Below are 20,168 nucleotides of genomic sequence, written 5' to 3'. Positions count from 1 at the left end.
TACACTCTCTTCTTTCAAGAAACCTAAAATCAATGTGACAGAAACAAGGCACAGCATCCCCAAAGGCTACTAAATAGTAGAAGCTAATGCTGAAAATTGCTGTTGAGTTTCTGAAGAGAAAGAATCTGGAACCCATCCATATATTTTAATCTCCCTGTTAGAGTTCCCATGGGTACTGCTTTAGTCTCAACTTTTCATGGTATTTACCATCTTGAATTTACAGATACTTTGGTTTTTAATATTTTAGCAGTGTCCTTGATCCCTAGCTCTCCCGTTGAGAGCCAGAGCATGGGAGGTCACAGACTGGAGCGCCTCCTACCTCCCCTCTGTGTGAATCTGCTTCCTTCATAGCCTCCCAGCTTCTTCATAGTCTGAGGCCAAGACATGACGATGTCTCCTCTGGGAATGCTAATGGCCGGAGGATAACCCGTGGGTGCAGTTAATGACAGAGGTGGAGCTTGGCTGCCTTCTTGTCTGTATTTCCTCATTTCTTCCTAGATACCACACCATCAACTGGCCATGGAAGTGTGACATTTCTTGCATAGTTCCTTTTTCTAAAACAGTAGTTTAGCACGTTTGGATCTTATCTGATTTCTTCTGAAATCAATTCCGTGAGCACAAGCACATTAAGTATCCGATCAAAAACTCCAGCATGAGTTGTGTATGATTTGTGTACCTCAGATATTATTGAGGCCAGATGTCATTTTACTTGCTTTTCCTCATTTCGGCAGAATCTTTACAAAACCAGCCTTCGCACTCTGCCCACTGGATATCGGCTTCCTGGAGATACCCCTCACTTCAAGCACAACAAAGACATCCGTTACATGAGCAGTTATGTGAGTGGTCTCCTCCTAAGGTTGGGGTCCAAGATTGGAGTGGGAAGGAATAGCAGTTAACTAATAGTTTTGTCTTGCTTTCCAGTCACATATTTGGTGGGGGTAGGGGCAGGGGGGAGTGGGGCAGGGGAGAGTGGGGGGACATCTACCAAGTTAGTTGCTTTTACAAGTCAGTGGCTGGGAGGCAAGCCGTGGGATAAAATATAACGTTCGTGGGTAACCTGGCTCAGGGCCCACATTCTTGGCACAGAAGCAATTTGAACCATCCCAGACCATTGTCTAGAATTGAAACTTCGTATACTCTCACTGCCTGCAGCTTGCCTAAGTGTTGGAGTGTTGGCTCTGATATTACCCTTGGAACTTGGTGTATTTACCCCATGCACAAAACCTAGAGAACTTTGGTCAACCCAGTGACTGGCCTGCAGACCACACTTGTAAAGCAGTCATCAGCTGAAGAATCAACTCGTCCAGGCTGCCCTCAGGGTCTTGGGATTCAACTCTGCTGGCCAGGCAGAGTCCCTAGCCTGTGACCCATTAGTGTTTCCAAAGCAGAGATCTTAACGATGTGACAATGTAATGTGTCATGTGAAAGTCAGTTCAGAAAGCCATTCAACATTAAAAGAGTATTATTCTATCTTGGCATTTCCTAATTTTTTAGTCATATTGGGGCCAAAATACAGATTTTTTTCTTGCATTTTACATAGGGTAAAATTGTACATAGGGTGCTACAAATGGATTTCACCTAAGGAGGACTGAATCTTACTCATTTTTAGACAAGGCTTTAGTAGCCAACAAAGATTTTTCAAGGCCAAAATAAGGATAGATGCTGTGTCCCTGGCTTTTCTTAATTCATGGAAAACAATTTTCAAATGAAGGTGACCTCTTTTTTCTAGTCGAGAAATGCACTGCAGTTCTCTTTACACATCGTCATTGTCATTCTGACTTTGCTTTTGCAGTTTAAGTACAAGGAAGTTTATGAGCACATGAAGGCAAATGGGTATACTCTCGGCCCCAATGATGTGCCGTTTGTCAACGTCCGGAGAGTCAACCAAGTTACCAGCGAGGTACTATGAATGTCACTGGGGGGATATACTGATTTTCAAAGACTGTGATTTTGAAGTGGAGTAGGAATTAATTGTATTTCAGTTGTAAATGTACATGTCCACACAAAGTAAGAGTATCCTTTGTATCGCCATTTTTAAATGGTACTCTTAGCAGTGTTTTCTCTGTATTTGAAGTGTATTTTCAGAAACTCAGTTCCATAGTTATTATGAAGCAAACTCCTTCTAAAGAAAGAATTTCTTCTTTTGATACTTGTTTTCAGAAATCTTTGATAAGAATGTTTTGGTATGATTCATGACCCTGGTTTTCCACATCAGCTATTTGTATATCTGATCCAACTATGCAACCACCTATTAGAAAGTGAAAGACTTAATCAGAAATATCTGCCTAAATTAATAATTATCATTTTTCTCTTTTATCTCCATCATTTCCAAGAATCTTTTTCTGCTCTGTGTGTGAAGTATTTGATAGATAGGCTTGTCAGTCCTAAACTCCTGAAATGACTTTTCCCCTAATGCAGAGACTGTACAGAGAACTGTACCACAAGCTTAAAGACAAGATTCACACCACTCCTGACACTCCAGAAATTCGCCAGGTCAAAAAGACACAGGAAGCTGTCAGTGAGGTGAGTAACATGAGCGAGGGAGGAGAGGCTGCGGGATGCAGGGATGAGACCACCTGGGCTCTAACTGTGTTTCTGGTTCTTGCCGTGCTTTCCTCTAGTTGATCTACAAATCAGACTTCTTCAAGATGCAGGGCCACATGATCTCCCTGCCGTACACACCCGAAGTGCTGCACTGCCGCTACGTGGGAGACATCACCAGTGACGTAAGCATCTCGTGGGACTCTCTTTGGAGAAGTCTGGTCAAAGGGCAGCCTTGTTTACAGCAGTTGAGACCCTGGTGGTCTGTGTACCTCCTTCTCCGTGGAGTACTTCAATCACTGAGTGTACAGGGGGAGGTGACATGGAGGATAAGTGGAACTCCAGTGTTCTCCAGCCATGGCAACAGTGGTGAGGGCTTTTTGGAAATGGGTAGAGTTACCACCATTCTCAGTCTCCTGTGACCACCACCTATATTCTGTGCTGTGTCACTACCACCCCCATTCTGAGTAGTCATATCCAGATCATGTTAACGACTTCATCCTGCAAACACCCACTCCTAGCTCCCTGAGTAACTTCCCACTTCACTTCACTTTAAAATTTTCCTTGGATGCTCCCATCTCTTTAAGGACACATCCATTCAACCTCTGCTTTTCTCCCATTGATAGAGGATAACACTGACATCATTCTATTATTCTAAGCCCAGAGTCAGATATTTAAGTGAAGAAACCTGATTGATTCGGATGCAAGCCAATAAAACGGAACACAAAGTGGATCTGTTGAATTAAAATGAAAGTAGACTTTCTTTATCTACAGAGGATAGTTTCAAGATTCCCAGTAGCTACCCCACTCTGCATGGTACCAAATTCTACAGATATTTATACACTGTTTTTTTTCCCTATCCATATATACCTAGGATAAAGCTTGATTTATAAATTAGGGAAAGTAAGATACTTAAAAATAACAATAAAGTAGAACAATTGCAACAATATAACAAGAGGTATTTAACACTTATGAAATCCTTTTTTCTAGAATTGTCCATTTAATATTTTCAGTCTCAGGTTGACTATGGGTAAAGCAGAAGCCATGGGAAATGAAACTGTGGACAGCAAGGGCCCGCTGTGTACCAGTCAAGAAGCATGACTGCTCTTTTCCTTTCCAGATTTGTGTTTGCTCACGACCAGTTCTATTTCTGCATTTGCCCTCCACAGATTAAATACAAAGAGGACTTGCAGATCCTGAAGGGCCTTGGCTGCTTCCTGTATGACACTCCGGACATGGTGCGCTCCCGACACCTGCGGAAGCTCTGGGTGAGTGCAATCTCTACCACGTGCAGCTGCCTGGGCACAGCTCCCAGGCTGCCCATCACCAGCATCCAGCAGTTGGGCAGAGAGCTGCCTGCCTGGCTTTCAGCTACTCTTGAGGAGACATATACTCCTCACCCCCTTGGGCAGGCCATGAGCTGCTTAAGGTGATCTATACTTCCTGTGAAAGATGATGCTCTTAATTATCTGACAGTGGTTTTTGCATTTGTCTGAGAGGATACCCCAGAACATAGGAAGGACCTGCTCCACTTGCTCACTGCAGCCTTTTCAAAAACAACATGATGCGTACTTCCTTAAGCAATTCATCAACTTACATTTCTCCGTTTTTCTTTTTTTCAAGTCTAACTATCTGTACACTGACAATGCCAGGAAGATGCGGGACAAATACCAAGTGGTGCTTGACACTCCAGAATACAGAAAAGTGCAAGAGCTGAAGACCCACCTGAGTGAGGTAAGTGGGCCCTGCTGTCACTACGGGTAAATCAAGTTAATCAGGAGGAGCCAAATTACAGCAGTTCTCAGCTCCTCTCAGTGATCAGGTCTCAGGCACCTGCAGGCGTGAAAGTCTGACTTCCTCTGGACTCCTAACTGAGCAGGGACCCCCAGCCCTCAGCAGGTCAATTGACCCCACTGTGTATCGGTTTACTTACTCCAGCCCTGAGGTAAGGTGAGCATATTTGTATTCACCCTTCCTGAGGAGAGGTTTCACATGATTTTATTGGTTAGAAAGTCTTTGTATGCAGGCTATATGTAGAGTGTCCAAATTGGATTGATTTATTTTTCTCTCTTGGCAACCCCGACCATGGCAGTGACATTTGTTCTTGATGGCGCCCTACTCTTTGCCCACACAGTAACATTTAAATGATGCCATTTCATTTTGTTGTCCTGCCTGGCATTATGGCTCTGGAATTACTGAAATTGTCTCTGATCTTTGGCTTACTTAAAATTTAACCTGGAAGAAACTAAATTTTATTTATATTCTCTCCCTTTCAGTATTAACAATAAAAACAACCAAAACAAAACACACTTTAACTTGAACTGTATGTAATGTAGATTTTTAAAAACTGACATGTCTATACATCTAAACATGTGTATATATCTTATGTTTCATGTATTCAGCTGGTGTTTATATCCATTATTAGAATTTATTTAGAATTCAATCCTTCTCTACAGTTTGCCTTATTATACTAAATTCTCTCAGTATTTATTAGGGGACTACTGCTTTTCAGGCCCTTTGCCTAACCATTTATTAATGAGCTACTAAATTTCTCTCCTAGCAAGGGAGAGAAAACAGACACTGGTAAATGATATTTAACAAGAATGCTCATGGCAGTCTAGATTCAAGGAGTTTCCAGGCAGTTAAGGGGGAGAAGGACATTCTAAGTGGGTTGGCAGTGTGTGAATGACTTCAAATAGCACATGAGGGGTGTGGATGAATTTGAAGAAATAAGACCATATCATAAAAAGTCCATAGGTGTTCATGATGTCAGGGTTGTTGAAAGCCAGTGAAGAGTTATTTCTAAGCATGATAGATCTGAACCTCAAGAAAATCTCTCAGTTCTGTGAAATATGAGTGAACCACCGTGGAGCTGTCACGGGCATCAAGAAGGTGGTTTAGAAGCTGAATCGGGTCTGTGATGGTAAGAAAGGAGAAGGACCAGATATCAAGAGTATCATAAAGTTATGAGCCCACAATTCAGCACCATTTCAATGTGGGAATAAACTGGGTGTCTTGGGATACTCCCTCCCCCAAATTTTCTGTCCTGGGTGACAGCAAGATCAGGCAGTCATTTAGTAAAACAAAGACAATAGGAGCAGAAGCAGATTTTTTTTGCTAGAAATGGGAATAAAATAAAGAATTCCACATTGTAAAAATACTAAATAAAAAATAAAATTTGGAGAAAAAAAATCCTCCTCCATTGAAGATGATGAATCCCTCACATTCAGAAAGTTGTTGAAAATTTGGGCTTGAAGTTCAGGACAGACACTGGATGTGTAGACTTAAAGTCTCCAGCCTTATAGTGATGATGGAGGCCATGGGAATAGATGAGGTCCCTCAGGGGGCATGCAAATGCTGCAGAGGGTCAACCCTTACACCAGCTCCTGGCAAGCATGTTGGGCAGGACCATGGCAGGAGGTAGAGGGGTACCTAGGAGGGATTGGAGGATAGAGTTCTCAGGAGTTATAGTGGTGAGTAGTTGCAGTTGCTAAAGAGAAATATTCTTGTATTTGGCCATCCTAAAACTTTTGGTAGTCTTCATGAGAATGATTTTGTTCAAGTGGCTAGCTGAAAGTAAAACTATGGTGTTGAGAAATTAATTTAGAACAGAAAACAAGAACTATAAATCAACTTCGTTGAGAAGAGAGGAGGAGAGGGACACATGAGCTGGAGGCAAGTGAAGACGTCATGAAGAGGTGTTGAACCTGTCTGCAAAAGAAGGAAGCGAGCTCATGATGCCTCAGGGATTATAGCTGCAACAAGTTTCAAGGAAGGACCAGTGAGAACAGGACCACAAACAGTAGGAAAGTTGAGTCTTGAACAGACATCTTGCTTCGATGTGAAAATGAGAAAAAGAGAGCTCAGGAAGAAACCAAATGGTTGGTTTATTGGGAAGAACCTGAGATTGTTGTGATGGGAGGGCCCCTGCCTATGCCACAAGTAAGCACTAAGGCCATAAGCAGAGGAGAGCCCATGTCAAAGAAGCTAATGTGTTTTCTGCCTAGCTTGTGTACAGAGCTTCTGGCAAGAAGCTGAAGTCCATCTTCACTTCAGTTCCTGACACTCCTGACCTTTTAAGAGCCAAGCGAGGGCAGAAGCTGCAGAGTCAGGTAAGAGTAAAGGCTCATAACCCTGCCCCACTGATATCACATGACAGTTCTAAGAGCCTGATCTCTCCTGGCAACAGCATGCTCTCACCCTTGGTGGTCCTTATTCCTTGCTTCAGCTGCATGCTCATTAATATAATGACTCAAGCAGTGAGTTGTTGTTTAATAAAACATTTGTTGAATTTATTCGAAAGGCGGTGTGATGGAGAGATAGTTTTCCATTGGCTGATTCACTCCTCAGATGGGTTGCCCTACTGGGTCACAAACAGGGAGCTACGTGGGAAGTGGAGCAGCTAGTGCATGAATGGCCCCCATATGCTGGCACTCATAGGTGGAGTCATTGTGTCAGCCCCCCGAACTCACATTTTATGCAGTCAGAGAAAAATTAGGGGAGGGTTGAATGCCTGTCAGAATGTTCTTAGACTTCTACTGGCATTCTTTATCGCCTGGCTCTGGATTGGACCTAACTGGAACATCTTTGTGCTTCCAAATGCAAGACATAAAGAAAAAATGAACAGAAATACATTTTGAAAAGACAAACCAATCAGGACTAGTAGATACTGCCTTCTCACTTAAGGTTTAGAAGTGAATACCATGCATTAAGTGCTTTATGACATCTTATCCTATTCTCTTATTATTTAGTATTTGTATGTTGAACTTGCCACCAAAGAAAGACCCCATCATCATGCTGGAAATCAGACCACAGCCCTAAAACATGCTAAAGATGTGAAGGACATGGTGAGCGAGGTAAGATGGGGATTCAGCGCTTGTGGTACTGGACTAAAGGAAAACATACCCTTTGTAGAAACTCACCTATGATTTCCAATCAGAGGGCTCATCACCACAGGTGGTATTCAACATCATAAACACAGAAGCAAAGCTGTTAAGAGTGTGATGTACCGTGTCCCTCTGCTAGAGTTGTGACTTGCTTGTGAATCCATAGGGATGGAAGACTTCTTGAACTGAAATTTGTCTTCTTTTATTTTATAGAAAAAATATAAGATTCAGTATGAAAAGATGAAGGACAAATACACCCCAATTCCAGATACCCCAATCCTCATCAGGGCCAAGAATGCTTACTGGAACGCCAGTGATGTACGTATCCTTCCCGCTTCCTGTGTCTGTTGTGATAGGGAAAGCTGAAGTACAAGTATGTAAGAAGCAGGATAATTCAGTCACATTCATGGCCCAAAGTCATGGGCCACAGTTTGAATCAGGGAAAAAAAAAAAACCAACATAAACACAAACAATACCGGTCAAGCAAAGTAACTACAAAAAATTGGAGAGATGCTAGCAACCCTTTGTTCTCAGTTCTCTCCAGGGCAAAAGTATGACTCCTGTAATGCTTTGGTAGCATGTCGTAAGGATACTCAACAGTTAGTTTACTTTTCCATTAAAACCATGGTCTCAGAGTTATCCAACATGAATTTGGACCTGGATGCTGTCACTTGCCTGCTGTGTGACTGTTAGATAACTGTCAGATTGTTTAGATTGTGGAGTTGGGGATGAGAAACATAATAATTTAGTAAAATGAAACAAGATCATATGTATTTTTTTCTGGCAGATTTCTGCACCTTTAGCTGAGCTCAAAATATTTGTTCCCTTTGCCAATGACACCTGACACAGTAGTTGAATGAGGAACAGACTTTCGTTTTCCTTATACTGTGGTCAAAGACAAGACTGCCTGTTAACAGTACTGAGATTCTCTGTTATTTAGAATTAGCCCAGATAGATACTTGGAATTACCAATTTTGAGTCTTAAGAGTCAGCTGCAAGTTTTCTGTACCCACTCTCAGGATCAGAACCCCCTATTTGAGTGAACACACTGGTGCTGGTCACTGGTTTCATGGTGCTGCATGGTCAGTCCCATCCCTACAGCCTCACCAGTAGTAAATCTGATAACTGTAATCTTGACAAAAGTTCAATGTAGCAGGGTAGTATCTGCGATCAAACTAAGTAGCTATCCCCATAGATGAAGCAAAGTGATTGTATCAGAGTATTCATCCAAAATTCAACGTTTTGAAGTCCAAGCCAAGCCATTTGTCATTATGTATTTACTCAGATGACCATGAAAGGGAAGAACTGCTGCAGGTTGAAAGAAGGCAGCTCAGAGCAGTACCCATCTTGTACACAATAAATCAGTCTTCTATGACACTTTTAAGTTAGAGTCAGAACTGATTTCTCTTAAAGTATCCCAGCGATAAGGATTACAATGAAGGAAAAGTTCTGTACGACTTAGTGTAGAAGATATCTTGGTACCAGTAGTTAGAAGTGAAATCTTCCTCCCATTTCCGTATGTGTTACTACATTTATAGATTAGGGATACTAAGGTTATGTTTGTGTTTGGTCTTCCTTTTTAACTTTTGCTTTAGTTTTGCATATGAAGAAGCTTGTTATTTTAAGCATCCTGGGACTTATATAAAACGGACAAAGATAATAGTTTCCCTAAATCCTCCAGTTAGTTATCTCTACTGGTGCCACCTTATGTTACATGGTACATATGTCATTGGTAATGAACTAAGTGAGCTGCATATTTTGCTTTTCATTAGTTTTCCTGAAATATCCTGTTTCTCTTCTAAGATATGCGCTTTTTAATTTTTATGAGAAAATCTGAGAAAAGACTCGAGAGATCAAGCTTAACAGAGCCCAATTATTTAATTTGGTGGTTTCTATAATCTGCAACATGCTTTTGCTATTTCCAGCTACGGTACAAGGAAACCTTTCAGAAGACCAAAGGGAAGTACCACACTGTGAAGGATGCCTTGGACATTGTTTATCATCGCAAAGTCACTGATGACATCAGTAAAGTATGTCACAAGATAGTCCTACTTGTGTTAACCCTGTAACGCACCTTCATTTTGAGTTCATTTTTGAAGTTAATGTGTTTCTTTGAGAGAGACAGACACAGACATCTCCAATCCATAAGCCCAATGCCTAAATGCTCACATCAGTCAAGGCTGGGCTGGGCTGAATCAAGGAGCCAGGAACTCAATCCAGGTCTCTCACATGGGTTGCAAGAACCCAACAACCTGAGCCATTGGTGCTGTTTCCTGGAGTCACATGAATGAGAAGCTGCACTCAGCAGCCAGAGCCAGCCAGCAGATGCAGGCACTCTGACGTTAGATGAGCATGTCCTTACCTGATTCTTAACTGCTGGGCGGAATGACCAGCTCCCCTGCACTACAGCCCCTATTTTGAATCACGCTCACTTTTCTAAACTCTCCAGACTTAAATAGGTTTTGTTTTCTGTTTGTTTTTACATTACTTCTGGGTAAGCTTTCATGGCTGTCTTTGCATTTTTACAACAGGTGAAATACAAGGAGAACTACATGAAACAGTTGGGAATCTGGAGGTCCATCCCTGACCGGCCAGAGCACTTCCACCACCGGGCGGTCACTGATGCCGTCAGTGATGTGAGTGCTCAGATATTCCACTTCCACATGCACACTCACGTGTCCATGGGAGTTACGGAATCAGATACTGCACTAAATGTCTGTCTGCATCCTACATCTTTATGAGGGACATTTAAATTATAAAAAATCAGTTGCCAAATGAGTGAATTTCAACTTGAGAGAGGAAAAATATATTCAAATTTATAAGCCTAAATTTTCTTCTAACTGAATGGTATTGTGCTATGTGACTAGAAGTGCTGCTATACTTCATCTAGGAATTAGCCCGTTTTTGGTCTAGTGAAGATACATGGTCATGAAACAATTACAAACCATGACAATGCTTTTAGAGAGAAACTACAGCTTCCTTTACGAAAATATAGCTACCATGTTTCTGATATACTTTCTAGGAAAGTTTACATGTTGATTTCAATGGCTCTCACTTAGTATCAAAAATGAAAATTCTCATAAACCGTAGCATAATTCACCGTAAATGAGGAGAAATCAGTATTACTGAAAACTTGTGTGAGCAACTATTTTATATACTTTGTTTTTCCATATCCCTCCATGGTTAGTTTCTATTTGCCCCATGTGCGGAGATCCTAACATAATGTTATTTGGAGACAGATTCTGGTTTTTTTTTTTTAAGATTTATTTATTTTTATTGGAAAGGCAGATATACAGAGAAGAGGAGGGACAGAGAGGAAGATCTTCCATCCAATGGTTCACTCCCCAAGCAGCCGCAATGGCTGGAGCTGAGCCAATCCAAAGCCAGGCGCCAGGAACTCTTCCGGGTCTCCCACATGGTGCAGGGTCCCATGGTTTTGGGCCATCCTCAACTGCTTTCTCAGGCCACAGGCAGGGAGCTGGATGGGAAGTAGGGCTGCTGGGATTAGAAACCGGCACCCATATGGGATCCTGGGTGTGCAAAGTGAGGACTTTAACCACTACACTATTGCTCCGGGCCCAGGAGACAGATTCTTAAACTGGTGTTCTTCTTTGCCAGGTGAAATACAAAGAAGACTTAACCTGGTTGAAAGGCATTGGTTGCTATGCCTATGATACACCTGACTTCACTCTGGCTGAAAAGAACAAGACTCTCTACAGCAAGGTACCAATGGCTCTGTTCAGTGTATACGTACACAGAGAACTGGCACTGAGGAAGTAACCTTCCTTATTCCCAACCCTCTATCTGAATGTCTTCGGTAGCAACTTTAACTACAGTCATTCATTTGAATTTGGTGAGAAATCATCTCAGCTCAGTTTCTCATGGCCCTTCCTGAATTCCTTCCTTGGACTGTCTCTCCAGGGGACTTGCCCTGTTACAGCTGAAATAATAACAAATAAAACATAGGATAGTTTTAGGTACAAACAATATTTGACTTGAGGTGAATCACTTAGTTTTTATGGCTTCATTTCCGTATATACAAAATAGAGCAGCTGAATTCACTTTCCTTTGAGCTACAAGGCTGAAGTTAACTTTTTCTGGACAGTGCCGGATAGTACATCTTTGCCTCTTTCTAGCCCACTACTGCGTATTCGTTCTGGTACAGGCTCTTTCTTTCCACTGCAACCCTTTAAAATGATCAAAACCAATTGCAGTTCATGGGGCTGTTTGGAAACAGCCAGTCAGCTGCAAAGGTGATAGCTCACTTTGGCTATAAAATATTATGATTATCTGACTACCAGAAAACTGTATTCTAATTAATGAGCTAAAGCAATAATCAAGTATACATGCAAAAAGTCTTGCAAGTAAAATAATAATCATAAAATATACGAAAAACTGATTAGATTTTTGTTCAATATAGAAAATAATTTTGTTTGACATCCATTCAATTAAAGTAATTTTTAGTATGCATTTCTGCCTCATTTGTAAGGTGCCCTGGCAAGTTTGCCCTGTATTGCCTTGGAAACAGTAGATACTCAGTAAATATTTGCTAGCTCTGTGAATGAATTACCACAATTATAAGATAAATAACATATCTTGTTTTTAAGATAGTTACAATCTGCTATCAACTAATCTGTTCTATTTTTTCTAGTATAAATATAAAGAGGTATTTGAAAGGACAAAGTCAGATTTCAAGTACGTTGCCGACTGTCCAATCAACAGACATTTCAAATATGCAACTGAGTTGGTGAATGAGGTATGTACGAACTAATCCACTTGAACCTATTAGATTCATTAAGAAGACCATAGGATTATTTGATTACATCCAGTGCACAGAAAGACAGGAAAGCCACCCTAACTATTCTCCTAAGATGAAGATTGGGAAAAGATTCTAATAACATCTGATGGGCTCTGCCAAAACCATGAATGAGAAGTGAAAGAACTGTATGTGGTGTGAAAGCCTGTGGTCAACTGTATGTCTGTTTGCACTGCAAAGAACACCACAGCCCTGGGGTGCCAACAGCAAGATGGTAAAAGATTCTGTTAGCTCTCAGATGATGTCCCTTAAACAAAATCTTGCATGTTGTTGGGAACTGGAAGTCTAAGGCTAATTTAGAATTCCCCACCATGGCACCAAGATGAGACAGTGGCTAGTAGTGGGGACAGTAGCAAACTACCATTACTACTCCCTTGGATATTGGTGCATTGAGAAATCTGTTTACACCCAAAATTTGTATCCATCTTGACAATAATTGAAGTTATATCTAGTTTAAGATGACTGAAATAAGTGAGCTACAAATGTGTTTATGCCTGGATATTTTTATAATTCAAATGGCTGAATTTTATATTTTCAGACTTTCCATGGATTTCTAAAAGTTCAAAAACAATGTTAGAAGACTAGTAAAACATGTATAAAATATCAGTGGTATAGTAAATCTGACTTCTATGTTTTGAAATAATTGTTAAATGATTTAGTTTTGTGTAGGTTTCTAGGCTGGGACCCTCTGAAGAAATCTGCCAGTAGTTTCAAAGAAGACAGTTTAATATGTTTCGTACTTATTTCACAAAGGATTTCCAGGTCTCTTTTGTAATCGAGTAAAGTCACAAGTTTTCTATGAATATTTTAGCATCAGTTGAGCTTTTGAGTTCTCACAACCTTAGCAGTAATCTTGCAGCTGCCAGTATCTTGCTGTAAGTGCATTGCAGGATATCATCAAATCTAACGATGGCAGTGGCATCCGAGGGACACACAGAAAGTGTTCAGTGTCATAACGTGGCCCATTCCCTAGCTCCAACCTGTTCCCAGGTCACCTTCCTTCTCTTGACTCTTCTTTGCTTCACCCTGCGGGTTTTCAGCACCCATTTCTAAAAATCGTATGCCTTGGACTGTCTATGAAGCGTTTACTTTGGTACATTTCTGTATAGTTGTAAAGTTGTGCTCTTGTGATAATCTGATATGATGTTTGAGCAGAAAAAATACAGAGCTGATTATGAGCAGCGGAAAGATAAATACCACCTGGTAGTCGATGAGCCTAGACATCTGTTGGCTAAGACCGCAGGCGACCAGATCAGTCAGGTACTGTGAAAGGGGCCTGCCAGTGGCCCAGGCAGAGCTGCACTCTGGTTTTCTACTGAGGTGTCGTCCGTCTGCTGCAAGGATGTCATAGGTCCTACCTATGATATTGATCTGTCCTGTTTCCAAGTATCTGTCTAGCCACCCAAAGAGCCGGTGAGCTATTTGAGTGTGCCAGTCCATGCTCTGTGTCCTCACTGTGCTGTGGTGAAGAGAACAAGAAAAAGCTGGGATTTCCCACCAGGTGTTCTCCTAGAGAATATGACTGTTTTGTTTCTGCAACTCATTTTGCGATTTACAAATAATGAAAGGAGACAAGATGAAATTCCTAACCTTTCTAGTCCAACAATACCTTTTTCTCCAAAAAACACATTGGTGGTCATCTAAGCAGGCCTAATTGCTTGATTTCCAATTCACAAGGATTGTGGTGGTGAACTGCAAATGGTGCAGTCAGGTCTGCACGGCAGCATCACATACTCAATGTATTCCTTCACCCAACATACACATGTGAGCACATAAAGTGTGTCTGCCTCCATCTCTTCACTCAGAGGTGATGGCAATATAGAGCCATGTTCTTTTATGTCTTCATAAGTCTCTCTTGTGCTTCACTGCTCTTTGCATGGACAGAGAAAATATAAATCTAGTGCCAAGATGCTTCTGAAACAAGGATGTAATGAAATTCTGCGTCCAGATATGTTGACTGCCCTCTACAATACATACATGTGGAGTCAGGTAATGTCTGGTGGGGTGTGAAGAAGGACGCTTAGAAGTCTTGGGGGCCTTCCCTTCTCTGCTTTTTTCGATTTCCTCTCCCTGCTCCGTGCCCATGCTGGCTTCACATGCTAAAGCTGCATAGATACTCATTCCTTGGAAGTGAGCTCTCAGAAGGCAGATGTGTAACCATCCAATAGCTGTGCATGGGATTTGCTGTGCTCTCTGTATCTGCTCTGCTTGAAACAGCTTATGTGCATCGACAACAAATGTGATTTGGAAATTATAAAAGCAAATATATTTTATACGATAAATACTTCAACACTATATACACTTATTACCATTTCACATCTGTTTCATCTTTGTGATGGAAAAATACCTGAAAAGATCATATATATTCAATGCAACATATTGGGAATAGAATAGTATTTATCAGAGTCTAGAAAAAAAAGGCCCTGGTCTAGCTCTGATATTCACTCTAAGTGTGTCCCTGGCTTCATCTTGTAAACTTCAAGGCCTCACTTTATTTCCATATATATAAATGTATTGGAAAATAGTAGTCTGCCACTCCATTACACTGTTGGTTTCACATACAAATTTATAGTAAATGTTTTCCATCTATGGCTTAAGGATAAAAAGCTACCATTATACTTTTGTTGTTTCAAGAGAAAAATCAGCTTCCTGAATAGCTTTTATTCTTAGAACTAACTGGTTCTTCTTTCCCACAAATTTAGATTAAATATAGGAAAAAATATGAAAAATCAAAGGACAAATTCACCTCCATCGTGGATACTCCAGAACACCTGCGTACTACAAAAGTCAACAAACAAATCAGTGACGTAAGTACAAGAAACAGCAGATTCCCTAATTCTGGGGACACTTTAGATGATGACCATGTCTGGAGACGGCTGCCATTAAATGGAGAGGGAAGGCAGGGACGCTAAGTGTCCTAGGCACAGGAATCTTTCACAATCAAGAATTCTTCCAATCGAACTGGCAGACATGCTGGTTGAGAAACCTGGAGACTTGATGGGGTGCAAACAAGTCCCCGTTTACAGAATTCTTTCTCCCTTGTATTCACACACAAGAAATGTTTGCATTTATATTTTCACATTATAAATTCAGAAATGTACGTGTATCTTTCTGCTCTTTAATATCCTCCAGATACTTTATAAATTGGAATACAACAGGGCCAAACCCCGAGGCTACACCACAATCCACGACACACCCATGCTGCTGCATGTCCGCAAGGTCAAAGATGAAGTCAGTGACGTAAGTACCAGATGAATTCTTCGTCCCTCTCCGTGGCCTCTTCCAAGAGGGTTAAAACAAACCCTGGTCCAGTTTGCTCCTCCTGTATAACCACCACCTTGACACTTATTAAGATCACAACCATCTATTTCATTTGGGCTTCTGTGAGTTGGTTTGGGTCCCTCTTGCCCAAACCAACAACCCCCACAACCTCTAGTAGTGACCACTGTCTGATTCATCAAATTCTTACTTGGTTTGCATGTACCTGACACTACAGAATTGAGATGATGAACAGCACAATATTTACACTTGAAGGACTTTTACATAATGCAAAGAAGGCAGCCAAACGAATAATTCCAACATGACATGGACAGCTAGAACCGTGCAGCGTAGGAGAGCAAGATGTTCTGATTTGCAGAAGGAAAATCTACATGCATGGACAGCTACCCAATTACTGATGCTCAGGGTCAGGAATCCCAAAGCTGTGGACATAACTGGTGTTTCCCTGGGGGAGCAGGTATTACAATCTGAAGTGCCTGGCTGTACAGCTGCATCCTTCGCTCACAACAGCTTTTCCAAAAGTCTGTTGTGCACTACAGTCAGAGTTTAATATCTTGGCTTTGAAATAATTCAGCGCGCTGCTATAAAAAATTAACTTACCGCCTGTTTCCTCCCACAGCTGAAATACAAAGAAGTTTACCAAAGAAATAAGTCTAACTGCACAATTAAGCCAGATGCTGTTCATATCAAAGCGGCCAAGGACGCCTACAAAGTCAACACGAATGTGAGTTCCGGGAACTTCTCCAAGCCGGAAAGGGAGTTTGTCAGCCTCTGCAGCACATGTGGCCTCTTCTAGCATCTCCTCAGTGACTGGGCTCTCGGTGGGACTCAGAGCCCATGGGCTGGCCCCAGACGCACAAGTGATGAGATCTGCCAGAGTTAAACACTCCTGGGAGTCTCAGAAAGGGGCCTGAGGGAACAGCAAGGAAGGCTTCACCCCGTGCAACTGTTGCTGCTGCAGCCTTCCCGAGAAGTAGGAAAAGGGTCCCGCTCTTGGAAAGCGCCTCAGCAACTTTTACTCTCTTCTTGTGTCCCTTTCTTGCACCAAACTCTAGTATTGGCTTCTCCTGAAGGAGAAAACATGGGAGCTGCTTAGGTCTCCCTGCCTTCCCTGGCACTGCCTTGTTCCTGTGGGTGGGGCAGCTTCTAGCCACAACCTGAGAAACAGTAGTGAGTGCTGACTTTTTGAAAATATGCAAATGGTTATATAATGAAACCCTTAGTAGAACCCGCCTGGTGTTCACAAATGCTAGAGAACATGTTTATTAGAGCCAGCCAATTGTAGGAGTTGGCAGGTAGCTTGCAGGTGTCCTGAGCATGGGTTGAGGGAAAGAGGAATAGATGAAGGACAATGCAAATGCAGGAAAATGCACATTGCAGAAACCAAGTAAGTGGTGGCTCTATAGGTGTTCACTTTAATGTTCTTGTAATGTTTGAACATTTCCACAAGAAAAAATTTCACTAAAAAGTTACTCCTAAAAGTATGTATATCTTACTAGTTGTAAGTTACACCTGAAATTTTAAAAAGAAAAAAGGATAAGAAATATGCCTGATGGTAATGGGCCCTGTCCACCTATGTACAAATTAAATTAGACCTCTCTGGCTTAGACTTAATCCAGTGTAGCCAGCTGTCTAATCTAAGAAGCATACAAGTACCTGTGAAGTCAGGTGCTCGGGTTTGAATCCCTGCTCGACCATTTACTGTCTGTCTGAATCCCAGGAGGCAGTTCCTCAACTGTATTTAATGCAAGGGCTATAAAGATCCAGTGAGCTAATACGAACATTTTAAATTTAACCTATAATTTTTAAAGCACTTAGAAAAGTACCTAGAAAAAATGCCCTCAGTGTTTTTTTTTTTTTAAACAAATGTATACCTGAATTTAGTTACAAATTTAAAGTACTTGATTCTGAAGGTGATTGGGCTAGACTGGATGAGCTGGAGAAATTGAGGAATCATCTCATGACTCTCAAAGTTTTAAACCTTACTTCGGGACCAGAAAATCCCAAGTGATAATCACAGAATGGCTAGCGACCTACATTGTACAAAAAATGTGACTGGGATGCTCTCTTGCATTAAGAACCCCGATTTGTGATGTATCAAAAACATGAGTCCCTCAGGGCTGTGTGTGTATGGATTGAGCCTACTGAGTGAAGCCATCTCTTTCTTCTTAAAAACAGTTGGACTACAAAAAGCAGTATGAAGCCAACAAAGCCCACTGGAAGTGGACTCCGGACCGGCCAGACTTCATCCAGGCTGCCAAGTCATCCCTGCAGCAAAGCGATGTATGACAGGAGACTGAATCCCCCTGGGCATTCACCCCAACATTTGCAATCAAGGGAGCAGAGGAGGGTTGGGGGTAGTTAAAGGCCAGCTCATGAAGCAACCCTGGCCTTGATGCCCTGCATGTAGCGAGGGCCAGCACGCCTCTTGCCCTTTCTGGGAGCAAGCCCTCCTTGGCCCCTTCAGAACTCCCTGAGGATGCAATGCAAACGTCCAGCTTCCTCCTGGGCTGGTGACACTTACCCACTTCTGCTGCCTTTCCTCTGTTACAGTTTGAATACAAGCTGGACCGAGAGTTCCTCAAGGGCTGCAAGCTTTCTGTCACTGATGATAAAGACATGGTGCTGGCTCTCAAGAATTCGATCATAGAAAGTGATGTAAGTCTCCAGTCCCTTTCGTAATGCCTCACCTCACTCTGGGTGACCTGTGACTATGTCCCTTGGGAGACCCAGGAAAGAACAGAGGTGGGCTGTTTCATCAGGGTCTTAAGACTAGGTCCTGAAATATGGCCTTCCCCCAAGGATCACTGGTGTCCTGGCCCAGCAGGACGGCAGCAGTGAAATGGCCACTAACTTAAGGTGGCAGCTCTTGATTGTATACCTATACAGTCTCAGGACAGCTGGGCTGAACCACAGCCCACAGCTCAATCTAGGTCTTCCAAATAAGTGGCGGGGACCCAACTCTTCATCCTATGTCTGCCTACGGTGTGCCGTAAGAGGAAGCTGGAGTTAGAAGCCAGGGCCGGCAGGCATTTTAATTCCATTTTAATTCCTTTTAATTCCATTTTTCCATCCACTTTTTGAGGGAGCCGTGTATGGTGGTTTCCTCATTTGTAAAGGAGAAATATAAGACAACCAGTGACATAACTGGGAATGTTCTGAATGGAATCTATTTTAAAAAAATCCATGCTAAGATCCATTGCTACATTAAAACCTCAGCTTTCAAGAATTGAGGAAAAATATGCCCTTTGAATATTTCCCAAGACTTCCAAGGATCAAATCTTTCACGGAGTTAGTGATTCTGGTCTGTCAATTACAACTTAATAAATACATGCAGGATAACCAAATGAGCTAACAAACTAAATACTGTTCATTTCTTCAGCTGAAATACAAAGAGAAGCACGTCAAGGAAAGAGGAAGTTGCCATGCCGTTCCCGACACTCCTCAGATCCTTCTGGCAAAGACTGTCAGCAACCTGGTGTCTGAGGTAACTCTAGCAGGCCGTCTGTTCTCCCATCTCAGGCTCATGCCCAGACAGGCACCTTAACAACCTCTCTGTGGATTCCTGCAGAACAAGTACAAGGACCACGTCAAGAAGCACTTGGCCCAGGGCTCATACACAACACTTCCTGAGACCCGGGATACTGTTCACGTCAAGAAAGTGACCAAGCACGTCAGTGACGTAAGTGGCCGTGACCGCTTGGCAGCACCACCTGCCTTTCTGCTTACAAAGGCTGCTGCTTCTTTGTAGTTTCACTCATGGAAAAGAAAGCCCAGTATTGATTGGCTTTTTCTGTATGGCAAATGTAGATTCTGCATAGGACTTGTTATTAGTGTTAATGGGAAGAAGCATTTCTGACTAAGGTGGCCTCTCCATCATTAAGCCACTATGGAGTTTTAAAGAGGCCTCAGTATTCTCTGCTTACTATATCCCTATCAATAACACAGTAATCCTGACAGAGGTAGAATGTCCCTTATCCAAAATGCTTGGGACCAGAAGGTTTCTCCATATTTTGAAACATTTGCATACACAGAATGATATATTGGGACTGGCACTCAAGTCTAAACATGAAATTCACTTATGTTTCTTTTTTTAAAAAAAGATTTATTTATTTATTATTACAAAGTCAGATATACAGAGAGGAGGAGAGATAGAGAGCAAGATCTTCCATCTGATTCACTCCCCAAGTGAGCGCAACAGCCAGTGCTGTGCCGATTCAGAGCCAGGAGCTCTTCCGGGTCTCGCACACAGGTGCGGGATCCCAAAGCATTGGACCGTCCTTGACTGCTTTCCCGGGCCACAAGCAGGAAGCTGGATGGGAAGTGGAGCTGCCGGGATTAGAACCGGTGCCCATATGGAATCCTGGCATGTTCAAGGCGAGGACTTTATCTGCTAGGCCATGCCACGGGGCCCAAAATTCACTTATGTTTCAAATACACCCTATACACATAACATGAAGGTCATTTTGTACAGTATTTTCAGTCTGGAAGCGTTTTGATGGCATCTTGTCAGAGGAAGTCAGATACAGAATGTGTTAACTGTGGTGTCATGCTAATGCTGAAAATCCTTTAAGCTTTGGAGCATTTAAGATGTTCACATTAGGGGTGCTCTCAGTTTGTATCATGAGTCCCGTTTAGTTCCCTAC

At 42.1% G+C, this 20,168-nt stretch overlaps 1 protein-coding gene across 2 annotated transcripts in view; it reads left to right on the top strand.

Annotated features, from left to right (window-relative positions):
• Nucleotides 1-20,168, top strand: part of NEB (nebulin) — a 189,642-nt gene that overhangs the window by 140,421 nt on the left and 29,053 nt on the right. For both annotated transcript variants that reach the window (XM_040971562.1, XM_040971563.1), the window contains 21 exons: nucleotides 732-836; nucleotides 1,793-1,900; nucleotides 2,419-2,523; nucleotides 2,622-2,726; nucleotides 3,711-3,809; nucleotides 4,165-4,275; nucleotides 6,549-6,653; nucleotides 7,293-7,397; nucleotides 7,641-7,745; nucleotides 9,353-9,457; nucleotides 9,959-10,063; nucleotides 11,046-11,150; nucleotides 12,079-12,183; nucleotides 13,399-13,503; nucleotides 14,946-15,050; nucleotides 15,376-15,483; nucleotides 16,142-16,246; nucleotides 17,701-17,805; nucleotides 18,076-18,180; nucleotides 18,905-19,009; nucleotides 19,094-19,204. In XM_040971562.1, the coding sequence (XP_040827496.1) occupies nucleotides 732-836; nucleotides 1,793-1,900; nucleotides 2,419-2,523; nucleotides 2,622-2,726; nucleotides 3,711-3,809; nucleotides 4,165-4,275; nucleotides 6,549-6,653; nucleotides 7,293-7,397; nucleotides 7,641-7,745; nucleotides 9,353-9,457; nucleotides 9,959-10,063; nucleotides 11,046-11,150; nucleotides 12,079-12,183; nucleotides 13,399-13,503; nucleotides 14,946-15,050; nucleotides 15,376-15,483; nucleotides 16,142-16,246; nucleotides 17,701-17,805; nucleotides 18,076-18,180; nucleotides 18,905-19,009; nucleotides 19,094-19,204 (2,217 nt within the window). The remainder of the gene's footprint in view (nucleotides 1-731; nucleotides 837-1,792; nucleotides 1,901-2,418; nucleotides 2,524-2,621; nucleotides 2,727-3,710; nucleotides 3,810-4,164; nucleotides 4,276-6,548; nucleotides 6,654-7,292; nucleotides 7,398-7,640; nucleotides 7,746-9,352; nucleotides 9,458-9,958; nucleotides 10,064-11,045; nucleotides 11,151-12,078; nucleotides 12,184-13,398; nucleotides 13,504-14,945; nucleotides 15,051-15,375; nucleotides 15,484-16,141; nucleotides 16,247-17,700; nucleotides 17,806-18,075; nucleotides 18,181-18,904; nucleotides 19,010-19,093; nucleotides 19,205-20,168) is intronic.

This window comes from Ochotona curzoniae, unplaced genomic scaffold (genome assembly GCF_017591425.1).
Source record: "Ochotona curzoniae isolate NIBS_2020 unplaced genomic scaffold, NIBS_Ocur_1.0 contig_2210, whole genome shotgun sequence".
Classification (NCBI taxonomy): Eukaryota; Metazoa; Chordata; class Mammalia; order Lagomorpha; family Ochotonidae; genus Ochotona; species Ochotona curzoniae.
Note: the sequence above shows the minus strand (reverse complement) of the source record. Positions and strands in the feature narration are given on the sequence as shown.